General features: G+C 41.0%; 1 protein-coding gene across 2 annotated transcripts; it reads right to left on the bottom strand.

The window, feature by feature from the left end:
- Positions 1–330: 330 nt before the first annotated feature.
- def8 (differentially expressed in FDCP 8 homolog) lies at positions 331–13,599 on the bottom strand. 2 transcript variants are annotated; one of them, XM_034570664.1, is made up of 12 exons: positions 13,417–13,599; positions 12,259–12,381; positions 9,228–9,322; positions 8,941–9,090; positions 6,986–7,127; positions 5,359–5,523; positions 4,895–5,022; positions 3,748–3,861; positions 3,331–3,411; positions 2,821–2,961; positions 2,541–2,650; positions 331–1,963 (listed from the first exon to the last, which is right to left on the bottom strand). In XM_034570664.1, exons 2-12 carry the CDS (start codon positions 12,365–12,367, stop codon positions 1,870–1,872), a joined length of 1,329 nt encoding a protein of 442 aa, XP_034426555.1. In that variant the 5' UTR covers positions 12,368–12,381; positions 13,417–13,599; the 3' UTR covers positions 331–1,869. The 2 variants fall into 2 exon arrangements, with proteins under 2 accessions (XP_034426555.1, XP_034426562.1); XM_034570671.1 differs by lacking the exons at positions 12,259–12,381; positions 13,417–13,599 and adding an exon at positions 10,626–10,729.
- Between the last annotated feature and the right edge of the window lie 1,680 nt (positions 13,600–15,279).

Genomic DNA, 15,279 nt, shown 5'->3' with positions numbered 1-15,279 from the left:
CAACTTTATCTGACGGCTGAAGACACTTGCAGATTTGATATTTTGCAAAGAAAATATGATGTATTGTTATAAAATGAACTAGAGCTTCCCCCCATATTCCAAAGACATGCAGATGGGAGACTCTAAAGCTGTGATACGCTGGTGACCTGTTCAGCGTGTACCCCCCCCCCCCCCCCCCCGTGTTAGCTGGGATAGTACAAGCAGGGTAGATAAAGGACAGATGCATGGATGTTATAAATTCAAAATTGTTTAGTTTTACACCCCCGTACCATTGGGCCCAAAACTCATATTCGATCCAATACGTGAAAATGTGAATCTTTGACAAACCGCTGCAGACTTGGTATACTTCCTTTTATTCATGCTCGACTCCACAACAGGGCATGGCTTTAACCGACACTATGTACATCTGAAAAAATACAGTACATCATGCTGAAGATATCACAGCCACGACTCATTATTTTTAAAACAAATACATGAGGTCAACATTTACACGTTATTACCAGAGGTGTCGCTGTAACCTCTGGGTCATCTCTTTGACAAAATGTGCTATAGATACGTTGAGACTGAGAGCTACGTATTATCATGAGGTTAACAGCTGTATGTTACCTGACAATCTTAGGCCCACTATGTTCATGAGTGTTCACATCTATTCACGACACTGACGCTGCACCGAACTGAAGCAGAGAAAACACAGATCAAACTGGCTGACATGACTTCACAGTTCTGAATATAAGGAAAAGAATTTTAAACTCCCATGTTTCTTTTCTTTATCGGTTAAACTTACAATGAAATGTACTGGTAATGCATGCTTTGATTATACGCAATCATTTTTAATTATGGTTTTAAAGAGTGTAGATACAACTTTATCGTCAAACGATTATTATTTTTTCCAGTATCATGGATGGCTAATTGAAAGAATTAACCGACTCAGAGGAGGGCTGTGTTGTGTGGTAATGTACGAACAGGATGCTACAAAGAAATATTGTTTTTAGGGCCTGGGAATATTTGTAAGACCTCATGAAATGTTTCTCAGAACAACAGATTATGACGCTGAAAGGAAATCAGGCACGTAACACAGACGGAGGACGAGTACAGAGTGTTTTGGGGTCAGTGCTTGTGAAATAAACAGTTGGAGGTGAAGGAAGATTATGTTAAATGAAGTTAAACAGAAGTTACAGCGATGTTATGATTAAAGATTTAATCACTTTCCTTTTGTAAACAAACTGGATTTTTTGTTATGCAATACTAACTTACATGACCAAATAAACTTATATAAATTCACAGCTTAGCCTTTCTAACATGTTTGCAAGATTTAGATTATTAAAATAAAAACATAGCTGGAAACTGAAAGGTGTGTTTTTGGTTAATATCATTTTGAAATTTTCTCTTTGGAGGCTGAACTTACTGTTACTGTTAAAATTCACAACTGTTGTACATAACAACCTTCAAGTTTAGCATTCAGCAAAGTTGGCAGTATAGAGTATAATGCAGTTGAGGCTTTTAAGGATTGATAAACAGCTTCTGCATGTACAATCACCCACTTCCATGTATCTTTTTACTGTAGGGCATTTATATTGTGCATTTATACAAGCAGACACACTAATGTGACTACCTCACTTCGCACCTACAGTGTTCAGTTGACCAATTACAACAGGAATCAAAAGATTTGCTAAAAATATATATATATATTAATTTCCAGATGGGTTTCTGTACCCTGCTTCATGATGTAGTGCACCGGAAAACACTACAGTTTGAACATGTGCACAAATCAAAGGGCGAAAAGCTTCAATCAGTCTTTCTTGACGGGGGTAGAACACAACATGAGGCAAAGTGCAACATCCAGTAACATCGGGTGGTCCCTCTCCAGAGCTACGTGTCTTTCACATCTGACTCGTCGTCCTGCTTCCTTTCAGTCATTCGGGCACATCGCGGACAAGTTGTGGAGTTGTCATAGTAACAATCTCTAAAGAGACAGAACAAACACCAACAATTCGATTGCATTCTATCATAAGAGAACAGCAGATTCTGGATGTTTGAGGGAAATACAATCTGGAAATAATTGTTACATTATCTATACATTATCTATACATTATCTAGATATCACATTAATGTATCTATCTGGGTAATGGCTTTTTAAATGATGGTTCAGTGTTCAGGAAATTGTACCATGCTGCTACCAGTTGTGTGGGATGAACTTGTTTTCTTATTTCTCTCGATGCAGTTTAAAAGTAGAAATAAAAGTTTGCCTTTTTCGCAGGAGGAGATTGTCTGGGTCACATGCATTCATGACAACAGGAACATGCCCTAAACATGTAGGCGACGGGTGGCACCAGGATAGAGCATGCAGGGGGCAGGGCATGACCAGTCGTGCATTTACACATACAGCCCCTCCGGGACTTCAGTGTCGAAAAGCAGCTCAGGTTAACTGGTAATCTTTGACTAGTTTATACCAGTGGCTTGAGGTGTTTGGGGTTACTAGTAGCTACACACATTCTCTTTAAACTCAACACACTCTGATAAGTGGCTGGTTGGTGACTAACCTGTGGAAGACAGCGGAGCAGTCGTGGCAGACTGAGGTATGACTGTCGAAAGGGAACAGGATGTCTCCCTCCTTACACAGCTCGCACACAAATCCTTTGGCTTGACACCACTACACGTACACACAAGTACACAGCACACAAACAAACAAAAGAGAACAGAAAGTCAGATTTCTCTGAGGACCACGGGATCTCTACAACCTAATAAGGTGTTATACTTTCTCACAAAGAGAAATCAGCAGTACCATCACATTTGTCCTTTGTGTTTAATGTATGAGCTCACCTCACAATCTAGTTTTATGTGTTTAGCAAATGTAGTATGGATCTCTGTGAGAGAACAGCTGAGTCGGCCACTGGAGATGTCGATCAAATCCTGTAGTGAGTACATGTCGTTGTTCTCCACAAAGTGCTGCCGATCATGTAGCTGGAGAACACACACACAGTGAAAAACCGCTTCATAAAAATATGCAGACAACCTTGCAGACACAAAAACAGATATGAAACTATCTCATGAGGTCATACTGCAGCAGCCAACATCCAAGATTAACAATTTGTTTCAACATTTCAAATATTCTGAAATCGGAACAGCCAGGTTTATCTGTATAAACTGACGAGTGTCACTGCAAGTTTAACAACAGCAACCTTTCTTAATTCAGTTCCCTACTTCCACCACACTGTGGTGCTGCTGTTGCATGTTACTTATGGGGTACATATGCCACTGTCCTGTAGATGACATTGTAAGAGCACAAATCATTTTAATTGTGGTAAATAGATGCTGTAAATCGTTGCCGACCTGTAGCAGTAGCCGAGCCTCCATCGCTTCTTTGCAGGTAATAAAATAAGGTTTCATCAGCAGAATATCTTGACGAAGTTTCTGTGAAGGAAATAAAACACATCCGTCTCACTTAATGCACAGAGCTACAGTTGATTTCCTCTTCCAGTGCTCCTGCTGGCAGTACTTCAACAGTTGTTTGATTTTCATCATAACATCCTCTGATTGTGTTAGAATGGGTGGCATGACAAAACAACAACAACAACAACAGTAACTATGGTGAAGGAGTCAATATTTAAAGGCTAAAACTGAGAAAGCAACCGTCAAATACAACTAGAACTGTGCAATTGGTTTCATTCAGCTTGAGAACACTTTTACTTCCAACTTTTTCTTGCTGGGTTTTTACCAACAAGCCTCCAAAAAATTGAAGCTACGCACCCTGATCTCCACCAGTTCCTCCACAAAGTTGAACAGCAGAGGGTTGATTTCTTTCAGCTTTAGCACAGGTCGTGAGATCATCAGGGCCAGGTAGCGCATCGAGGAGCGACAAACCTGAAAAAGGAGACACACCTTCAGACAGCGGACTGGCTGAATATGCCCACGTCAACAAGATAATGGACCTTTCATACCGACAAGGTGACGTAGGTGAAACCTGAATTAGCGGACAGTCGATGTGCCTCATCTGACCCAGAATCGCAACCCTCCTTCCGAACTAGAAAGTAGGTCAGATGCTGACTGGCTTTCATAAACAGGCATTTCTATTACTCTAGTATTGATGTTTAAACAACATTAAGCTGACTCCCTCTTGAGTAAATCTTGTATGACTTGACAAAGCTCCCCGAGAGACACAGAAAACATGATATCACCGGCTGTTTAGTCCTTCTCGTGACCATTAAATTGACATTGACAAGTGAAATTGATGGAGTGGACCCCTGAAGTTTGTTTTATACTGTAATACAATTCAGTGTAATTCTGTTACTGTGTTATAAAGCAGAGGACTACAATTTGAGACTGTTTCAGCAGTTACAGTTAGTGTTAACAGAGACCCTTTTCAGACCAGTGCCAAGTTCAGGACTGAACACACCCAAATGCGTCCCAAATCCGATCAGTCAGACCACATTTTGAGGTGGTCTTGGACACGTGGCCACATTCTTTTCAGTCTGAAAGCAAATGTGTCCTGGGCCACATATGAAGGACCACCTACTCAGCTGATGTCCTCTGACCTGCTACAGTTCAAATGTATTTTTATGAATCTCAGTTTCCATATATAGATTTGTTTGTAGCCACCACCACAATATCAACAACAACTCATCATGATTGATATTTTTCTTAAATTGGTCAAATCTGTCTTCATAGCTGTGCGCATTCATTCATTGAGCCTTGGGGTTGATTTTCCAATCAGGGAACCGTCAGACCAACAACCGCCGAATGATGATATTTGCACGTAAGCATGGGTGTGCATGTGTGTGCATGTGTGTGCATGCGCAGTGGATGTTAGCTTAAAAAGAAGTGCCATTAGTTGGTATATAAATGAGGAAGAGATGTTTTTACATGTTGTTTTACTTGTTTTCTGCGGTTCTTGTACCTTGCGTGGTTCAAACTCCCAGTTGTGGATGACACGAGCTGGGACAATGGCCGTGTCATTCCAGTGGCATGTGCTGCAGTAATATTGGCCAGTGTAGTCACACTGTCTGGCCTCAGTTGGCACGCCCCCTACAAGATAAATATGGTACAGTACATAACAATTTGCAGAAACTGGATCAATTGTATCCAAAGCCCGATCAGGCAGCTAACGATAAATAAATCAAGCTTATGACTCTCAGATATAGAAATGCTACTTCATTAAAGATACAGAATTCACTAAACAAAGAACACAAGACTCCAATCAGCAAAAGTACGGTGGTTTTGAAACCATTTCTCTAGAGTGGAAACCAGGCAAAACGCCTGCAGCGCAAATACCAACATTTTACAGTGAATGACTGAAATAAATCATATTTTCTGATGAATCCATATCTGAGATTTATGGCAGCAACAGATCTTCATACTCACTCAGTGAAATAGGCGTGCGACATTCTGCACACCGGTAGTCTTGGCGGTCAAGTCCTATCTCTGGGCAGATGCTGAGCTCGTACTCCGACTGGTGGCTGACCTTTGACCTCACGCAGGGCTTAGTGATCAGGTTCATACACTTACTATGGCAACGGTAGTAGCAACCTGGGAGGAAATGGATAATTACATGCCGGTGTGACAATTTATTATACGATAATTGGACAAAGTAACATCATGTGAGTGTGACACAGGATTGGTTGTTTGGTTTGGTTGGCTGATAAAAAAAAAACAGCCGATATGAGCCTCTCACAGACGTTAATGCATGCGCAGAATGACCCGCTCCATGTACCCATACCCGCCCCCACTCACTCGCTCAGAGCGACACACGCAGTGAGACCAGAGCTCGTTCACGTGAAGCAGCCGGTCAGTGACTTTTTGAAGAACAGTGGAAACAGAGTTTCTCTGATCACAGCTGCTCAGTGATCAGCGCCGCTGCGTCATGATCAGAGCAGAAGCTCACTAGTTATCAGGACCTGATCAGTACATGAAGTAAGTGTTTGTTTGATTCGCTCCAGAGTTTATGAGGCTGCATTTAAACATCATGAAAAATGACAACATTGTGTGCTCAGTACAACATGAGACGTGACGGTCACAGTCAAGACTCAGTGTTAAAATGAGAAGAGCGACGCGCACACATGATCCGACACCATCGGTTCATAACCACACACATGACCGTACGTTTGTCACCTAAATCATCCCAATAAAAAATGAACTATGAATGTGAACTAGTTCATTTTCAGCTGCATAAACTGAACTTGGAACTGGTTCTTTTTAAGTGTGAACTGGCTCAACACTGTTTCTACAGATGGGCTCAGATTCAGATTTCACATTGACATTTAATTGTGTAAAGGTTTGGTTGTTTGTTTGATTTAAAAAAGAAAAGAAAAAACTTTTATTCAACCATCATATATTTTCATTAAAAAAAAAAAGAGCAAAGGCTAATATGCCCCAATTGTTTAGGATAAAGGTTCTTTGAGTTTGATAAAAAAAAAAAAATTCTAAGTAACATCATACTATGTTTTCTCAGGGGCATAGCAAAGAGACAGCCAAATTTAATTATGGTGTGGTATGTTTTAGTTCAATCTTAATAGCTATCATTTGGACTAACAAATGTTAAATGTATATATCCGCCTTCTGTCATTTATTTTTCCGTTCCCACAACAATATACAGAGAAAAGGGGGACTTTCCGGACATTTACAAATGGTGATTAATCGTGATTAATCACAGTTACCCTGTGATTTGTGATTAATCTGATAAAAAATGTCATGATTAACCCACAGTTACCCTGTTATTAATCTGATTAAAAATTGTAATCGTTTGACAGCCCTAATATATATATATATATATATATATATATAGACCAATTTGTCAGAATCAGATTTCTTTTTGCTCTCTAATATAAATATCGTCCCTCAACAATCCAGATCGGTCGGGCTCTAGCTTTTACATCTCATATGAAAAACCTTGGTTTAGAGCAAGCAACCATTTTTAATGATTTAAGAGTTTAGCACAACATTTACCTTCACAGTGCTGTATCAGACTCATACATTGGCTGGAGTGTCTCACCTGTGCATGTATACCAAGTCTGGATAAGGCCCCAGATGATGGCGCTACACTTGTCACACGTCTGTTTCACGCTTTTGCTCTTTTCCTTGGAGAAGCGATGCTCCAGCAGGATTCTAAGATTAGGCTCGTCCTCCTCAGGGTCCTGTCGAGGGACAAAGTACAAACACAAAGTGGAGTCGCAGTTTTAGAATTGTCAAAGACATGCTCTATACGCATACAATATCTGCACAATACCAATTTGTGCACAATGAAACACTGACACCATCTCCTAGACATAGTAAAATCTTCATATTGTACCATAGGTGTTGATATGGGATTTTTTTCCTACATATCTATGTATGCATTTTCATTTCCCATTTGTTCCTCTGCCTTAAGTGCCAAAGACAAACGTTCTGATCAACTGAATCAGCTGCATTGTTATATAACACAAAGTGCTCTGGGAGAAATGCATTTTGTTCACAGCACTGTATATGACGTTCAGCGAATTCACGACATGCTTATAAATTACACAGCATCAGTAGAACACAAGAGGATATGGACACTAAGGAAAAATAAATACTTTTTGCTAATACACAAAGTGCCTGATCTACTAAAGGTTTGTGTGAGTAAAAACGTGTGCAAACTTGATTTCTACCGCAAAATAACATGCAAGCTGATCTACTAACGGTGCGCACTGAGGATTGCTTGCAGAATAACACGCGCTGTCCATTTAGTACGGTTGCCTTAATGAACATACAATATCAGGCTCAATATATATATATATATATATATATATATATATAATATATGTTGAAAAAAATATATATATAATGCACATGCAATTTAGCACTCTTTATTTGGGATCTTAGTCGATCAGGCCCATAGTTAGGTGAGGTCATTCGACAGGTGCAGCCAAATTTATGACAAAGTGCTTCGCTGTTACTGGGACATGCTTGGAGAATTTTGATTGGTTTACAGCAATCAGTCTGACACATTGCCAGGATGCTGCCGAGACACTTTTATCAGTGATGAGAGGTCATGTAAATTGTTGGGCCACAAAAACACCAGGCCTGGGCCTAGCTCCAAAATAAAACAAATGTCTTTATTATTACTTCCTGTAATTCAAAGAAAATCTTGAGGAGCAGTAACTGTGCTCTCGGAAACATGTTTATCAACTCATCTGTCGTCAAGAATGTCTGCCATGTTTGCTCTCAAGTCTCTGATACAGGGCAATGGCTTAGCGGCCTAAATGTGATACACTACCCAGCCTGTTCGGGGCAGGAATGTTTGTTCCACCACGCCATTTTGTGTATATGGTATGAGCACAAAATGGGGGTGCATTGCTGTTCCGCCTTTATGTCAGCAGCAGACATACACTGTTACTCATCACACCTCTGATTCTGGGATGCCAGCATGCCATGGAAAGTCAGGGGCGGCAATATGCTGCATTGTTTGGTCCAGTGAAAGCAAAGCTGACATAGCGACGGGTCTTTACGTCAACATGGCGGGATCTCTGTATAGAAGTAGCGACTTAAAGCTCAGGAAAAGCATTACGCAAAATGTGTTGTTGAACATACAGTAATCACCTCATTGTATTAACAGCACAGCAGGATTTCCAATGATCTTCCTGTTTAACTCTCTGACAATGATCACCACTTCAAACATTGTGTGTGTACAGAAATAAGTTAATTAAGATAACGGCACTCAGTAGAGCTCATCCCACCACCAAGGCCCAACAGTTCCCTTAGATTAAATCAACCTGCACCAAATTCCACATGCTCATAGATATCAGTTATCTTAATGTGCCTGACTTCTTTCATCTAGATCATTCCCTGAGAAGATGGGGAAAATGTTGGAAGATGCTCTATCACGCAATGTAAAAGAAAGTGAAAAAAAAATCTTCTTCTTAAGTTTCACTTCAACTTGGCCAGCACCAGCTATTACAAACATCATGTTATCCACTTCTCAGTTCCAACCTTAAGCTCCTGCAGTTTTAGACGCAGGTGTATAAGTTTCACCACGGTGTCCTTCTGTCTCTCTGAGTGTTCTGGCAGCTCCAAGATCAGCTTCTTACACTCCTCTATGGCCATTTGAAGCTGTTCAATGTCTGACGGCACAAAAGAACCCTGGAAGGAAGGAAGGAAGGAAGGAAGGAAGGAAGGAAGGAAGGAAGGAAGGAAGGACGTTTTACAATGGAAATTTAATTTACTGTGATTACGTTTTTAAAAGTTGAGTTGAATTGCGGAAACAATGTTTTACTCACCACAGGCCTCGAGAAGTGATCCTCAGCTAGACCGAGGTCCATGGTCCGATCTGAGCTGTGGGTTCTGCTCCCAGAGAACAGCTCAGGTCTGGCTTCTAAAAAAAACAAGGGCAATGTGGCATAAAGAGCTGCGCACACACACACACACACACACTATGGTGTCTTAAGTCTCCTTAGTCACACATGCTGATTTTACCCTGACCGACAGTCACTGTGTGATTGTGGTCTCTGATCTGACTGTGGCCATTCAACACTCAACACTCAACACAAGTCAGAGAGGGACAACTGCAGGAATCATGGGTAATTGTCTCATAAGTTCTGGTAATGTATAACCAAGACAGCTGACAAGACCGACTTAAACAGTGTGATTAGAGCTGCGGCTCAACCAGGCTGGATGAACTTTGAAATTCTGACTGTTGTGCTAGTATCACATCAGCTTGTTGTTACATAATCATTGTGCGCCGCTAAATTAAATAATAACAATACAAACCATTATCCGACATGTATACATGGACAACTGCTGCTGCTACTGTTTTTGTAAATACAAGCCTTTCACTTGTTTTACCATACAGATGTGTGCACAGATGTTTGTGTGCTGTATAATTTGATGTAGCAAAGTCCTGACAAATGTGAAGTGATTCTGATCCTTTTTAGTAACACAACTTTAACAATAGGCCCAACTTTGAGGATAATACAATGAGTGAAATAACATTTATTGATTATTCACTCAAATCTGCTAGATCAAAGGTTGTATGACACAGAGCTACACTAGCATTCTTTTGGAAACATGTTTCTGTCCACCTGACACACAAGAATCCAATATACAGAGAGTCACATACTTTGTAAATCTGCCTTGATGGTTTCAGTATCAATGCTTTCATTATTGAGTGCAGCTATAATGAGACAACGGTGGGACACTGAACTATGTCCGTCCTTGGAGGTGCTGAGAAATGTCTGTATTTCTACTTCTCATAAGAAGTGTGGGATATGTCTGGTCACAGCAAATACAGTCACAATCCGACAAACCTGTTATAAAAACTACTATAAAACAATGTGCTGTTGCTGTTAAATCTGTGTAAGAGGTGTGTTAATACAATATTGAGATTTTCAAGGCTGTCATATGGAGTGTAGTACAGAAATATATCAGAATACAAGCACTCGTATTTAACTGTTCCCTTGCACTGTATAGTGGGTGATGCTTTTGTTTCCTTTTGTTTTAAAACACTATGTTTCAGCAGACTGTTCTTTTTGGCAACAATAGACACCATGAACATATATGTATATAAATCAAGCACAATTGTACTAATGAGCTAAAACACAACAGAGGAGCTTAACCCTTGAAGAAACATACAAGCCATCTTTTAAATTATGCATTTAAACCATGCTATATTTTTTAACTTGCATACAGCTCTGAAGAGAAGGGAATTCAGCTGCTCAGTGTCAGACAGACATGCAAATAAGGCTGTGAAATCAACTCAGCTATAACATAGTGTGCCTGGGCCGGTCAAAGTAATCGAAATGAAACAGAAAAGTTGCATAATTCCTTAATTCTAAAATACAGGAAGTGTTCGTGTGGTACTGCTTTCCCCAATGCTTTTCATTTCCTCTGGTGCAGCCCAAGTATTTCCTACTTCCTTTTCTATGAGATTAGAGTTACTCAGAACAGCCCAGTGTTCTTTATGTTTTAGTATTTATTTGAGACCCTTAATATTTAGTCAAAGTCAGTTTCACAAGGGGGATAGTTCACCAAAGATGAAAATTCACTCTTTATCTACTCACCACTATGCCGATGGGGGGGGGAGTGTTTGAGTCCACAATACTCTTGAGGAGTTTCAGGAGTAAACAGTGTTTAGCCCAGGCGACCTCTTCTTCAGACGTAATAAAACAACAGAAAGAACAAGCCTCGACATTCATATTCGACTCGAAACAAGGTCTTTACACCGTGTTTTAAACCTAAATGTCCAAGTACCTGAAGTGGCGGAGCTAGCGGACGAAGCCACAGGATGTTTTTTACGAGGGTCCGTGAACGCACCTCATAGGAAGATATCAGAGGGCCTTTAGGCTCGTTTTGAGTCGAATATGAATGTCGGGGCTTGTGGACACTTGGATGACACCACAGGAGCAGTATGGAGGCATGTTGTGTTTTTTCTGTTGTTTTATCATGTCTGCAGGAGCGTGCACCATTGACTTCAATTGTGTTGCATTCAGCTGCAACGCTGTTTATCCCTGATGTGGAAAGTGTTTTGTGGACTCCGTAGTAAGTGAGCCACCGTAACACCATAACCGATCGATCAATACAACATTTTATCCTAATGTTCCCAAAAGCAAACACAAGGACAGCTGTGTATTTTACACTGTTCAGGACAGACCTCAGACAGGGGACTTTTGTTATTTTTACACCAAAATCCTAAATCAATTGGTCTCTTTTCACAAACTGGCCATCTTTTCAGAGCAGAGAAAAACATGTGATGGCTTGATCTCTGCCAAAGTGGACTAACCACACTTTCTTTCAACAAAACGTTAGAATGCATCACATTAGAGTTGATTAGTGCTCATTCCTCATCCTCACAGTTTGATTGGCTGCACATAAAAACAGCAGTTCCCCTTTTTTTGCTTTCTCTGATACTTTAGTAACTAGAATGGAGGCAAAACAGAGTTGTGCTTTGCTTGAGTGCTAGTTCATGTATTTTGACAAATAAAAAGGGAAATACAACATATAAGCTCCAGTTGATTCATGAGGTCTTCGTGAACACAAGAGATGATAAACAAACCCATTGGTGCAGGAAAAAGCAATACAACTTACTGACAGCAATGTTTTTCAGTGTAGCGCTGTTAATGCAGGATATGCCACCAAAAGTGTGCATTGAATTAGATCTAATAAATGACTCGACTACATTTACACCTCTTGGCTCATTGAATTACATTACAGGTGTGAAGGACAGCTCAGAGTGAGGTCAGACTCTACACTTGCGATACCTGAAATGAGAGAAATTCTCATGATTTGCCTTTGAGGAACCAGGGCCAACCTTACCATGCTGCGGGGGTGTCTTGCCTCCTTGGGGACCATCTTCTTCCTCTCCCCGATCAAATGGATTGAGGCGGGCTTGGCGAAAAATTGCGAGTTTCTCGTCATACTCCATTTCTTCGGCTACATCTTGGGAAGACAAAACACATGACAGTCACAATGAGTGGTTGGTTGATCTCTGCTCACACATGACCATCATTTATGCAAGATTTAACTGAAAAAAACTGAACAGATTTCCACAAAACTTGTTGGAAGGATGCGTGAAAGAACTTTGTTGCAGATCCAGGAATTGTTTGTCATTAACATTGCAAGATAGGGTGTTTATCAACATTTTCACTGTTTCCCCAGGGAATAATTCATGGATCTCAGGAACACATTTAGGGGACTGATATTGAATTTGAGGGGACTGTTGGACTTTAGGCAGAGGTTGGTGCTCTCAGTTAGTGAGTGCCATTCTAGTTGTGCAGTGTATTCCCATTCCTGGAGCTGCTAAAGGTCAATAAAAAACCCCAAAGAAAACCACACAGGTCAGAAAGTAAAAGGTACAAATTACACGTGGCATTCAAATCTTAAAAACAAAATCAAGTCCCACAAATCAACATCCAAAGGGCTGGGAAGAAAAGTGATTTCAAATGATTCTAATGTTTAGATGATGCTTGTTGATTAAAATGGCATTAAACTACATTACTCATATTAAAATAGCTGCTCTTTTAAGATGGACAAAAAAGTGCACTTTTGCTAAGCAGGCTGCAAATCTGCCAACAGGAAGTCATTTCAGAACAATCATCAAGATGGACTTGATACAGTATGAATGAAATATTTGTCATCAACATCTTTGCTCAGCACACGGAGTCAATCAAGGAAACACGTTATAAACACAGGCTGGAGCCTCATTTCCCTCAGTGGTCAACCTGCCAGCTTTGTCTTTAACCGTCTCCCTAAAGACTGTGATAACCTTCATTGTGTTTCCTGCATCACTGCTGCACATTTAGCATTGGCAATCAAATGAATGACAGCTGTGGCACCGACATGAAACATCACTGCACAGATGTCAACAGCAGGCTAACGCTAGCTAGTTAACTCCCCTCGCAGACAACCCGGGTGCTGTGTTGTTTGGATGCTAACGGTAGCTAGCCCGAGTGCTCGGTGCGGCTGGAGGCTTACCACGCAGTTGACCTCACCGATCATGAGGGCAGAGGTCCTGGTGAGATGTGTGAGATGTCAACTCTTGCGGTTTGTACGCGCAGTCCCTCCGTGTTGTTTGTCTCCTTCATCAGCGACATCACAAGGCTAACAAGTCAAAACATCCACATCCGCTCAGCATTGTCAAAATAAAACCCTTCACGCGACAACCAAGCAGTAGCATCGTGACTAATGCGAGGAAGTGAAGGGATTGTGAAGAATGGTTTTAAACTTATTGAGAAACACAAACACGATGGATCTGTCGCTTTCTTGTAATGTAAACAACAGGTTTAGGTGGACGTGATGCTGTATGCTTTTATTTTTGAAAATACTTACTTGACACCCTGTCGTTTTCCTTTTATAACGCTTAAATTTAGATTTAAATAGCTTGATTAGGTTTAGGCCACAAGCGTCTTAAATAGAGTCTAACAATTAAGTTAATAATTGGTAAGTTTGATTTGTCTTTTGGGAAAATATCACATGTTTTGTGAAATGTCATTGTTAAGCCTAGAAGGACTGACTAAAAAGTAAAAGAACAAATATAAAAAGTAATTAAAGGGATAGTTCACCCAAAAATTAACTATCCCTTTAATCTGACTGGATTACTGACTAATTTTCCAAAACTTGAAATCAACAATTTAAAGAAAGTCACAAAGCATGTCCCAGCCAGGTCCATCTCTTGTTGTTTGTACCATAAACAAGTTGTCATGTGTGTATTTGGTTGTGTTGTGTGTATTGAAGTTGCAGGGCGTGTGTTGTTAGATTTATTAAGATAATTTGTTCGTCATAGCTGCCGGCATCATGGGTTGTTAGTCTTTCTTGAAATTTCCCACAAAGGATTACTTACTCTCACGGATGACGTGATTGTTGGGGGTCAAAGGTCAGAGCTCGAGGTCATTGTAGCCTGACAAAAGTTGTTTGTGCTTTGAATGTAACAAGAACAGCTCTGGGAATCCCTTTAAATTTTGTATTACCGTTCACTGGGAATCAAAGATGGTCAAAGATCAAAGTCACTGTGGCCTCACAACACATTTTTGACCCAGCAGTCATGTCTCTCTTAGTTATGGAAGTGGAAGACCAGGACGCAGCCAGGTAGCACAACCCCCCTGGGAAGAACGCCTTCATCTGAATAACTCCAGACCTTAGGAACTAGTAATGACCCTGGGCTGTCCCTACTGACCCATATGCAAGAGGGGTGCACAAACAGCAACACAGATCCCTTGCCTTCTTAGCAGAAGTGAGCGCAAATCAAAATGCAGTATTAATAAACACGAGTCATACAAGCCCGCCTGTGAGGAGCAGGAACAAGATGACTAGCAGGTCTCACTCTGTGGATCTCTCGTAGGACTAAAGGATGGCTCCATGACCAGAAGCAGCTCCAACCATCATGGCCACACTTAATCAGTGTCGTGGTGTTGGGACCTGGTATTTGTGAACTACAGTTCGGCCTACATGTGTAGGCCAAATCCCGAGCACATGTTCTTTGTTCTGGAGACAAACCAGAGCCTCCAGAACTCAGTCTCCCAGGGTGCTTGAAACGTCACACAGAGGTGTGAAAACCAACCGGAGACACAAGTTTCAACCACTATTGGTCACTCTGGGCCCCATGACCCATGAGGTCACCAGGCCAATATAATCCCAGTTCTCCCCACCCTTCTTCCTCTTTCTACGCAACCCTTCGAGAGGAGAAGTGTGGCCTCTCCAGCTCACATCTCTTTCTGCTCAACTTCAATGGAGGAGAGGTGCGGCTTTCCACTCACAGAGCGAGGGAAACCTCCTCCAAATCCAAGCTCTACCAACCTTCAAGCAGGCCTGACTGGAGCAGACTGCTAAAACCTTCCAAAA

The sequence above is a fragment of the Hippoglossus hippoglossus genome, chromosome 3 (genome assembly GCF_009819705.1).
Source record: "Hippoglossus hippoglossus isolate fHipHip1 chromosome 3, fHipHip1.pri, whole genome shotgun sequence".
NCBI lineage: Eukaryota > Metazoa > Chordata > Actinopteri > Pleuronectiformes > Pleuronectidae > Hippoglossus > Hippoglossus hippoglossus.
This window is presented reverse-complemented; position numbering and strand designations above follow the sequence as displayed.

Excerpts from the sequence above, each read along its gene's own strand:
- def8 (XM_034570664.1), bottom strand. The coding sequence starts at position 12,367 with ATGGAGTATGACGAGAAACTCGCAATTTTTCGCCAAGCCCGCCTCAAT. Across the intron at positions 9,323-12,258 it reads CAAGACACCCCCGCAGCATG|AAGCCAGACCTGAGCTGTTC; the intron begins GTAAGGTTGGCC and ends TGTTTTTTTTAG. Across the intron at positions 9,091-9,227 it reads ATCACTTCTCGAGGCCTGTG|GGTTCTTTTGTGCCGTCAGA; the intron begins GTGAGTAAAACA and ends CCTTCCTTCCAG.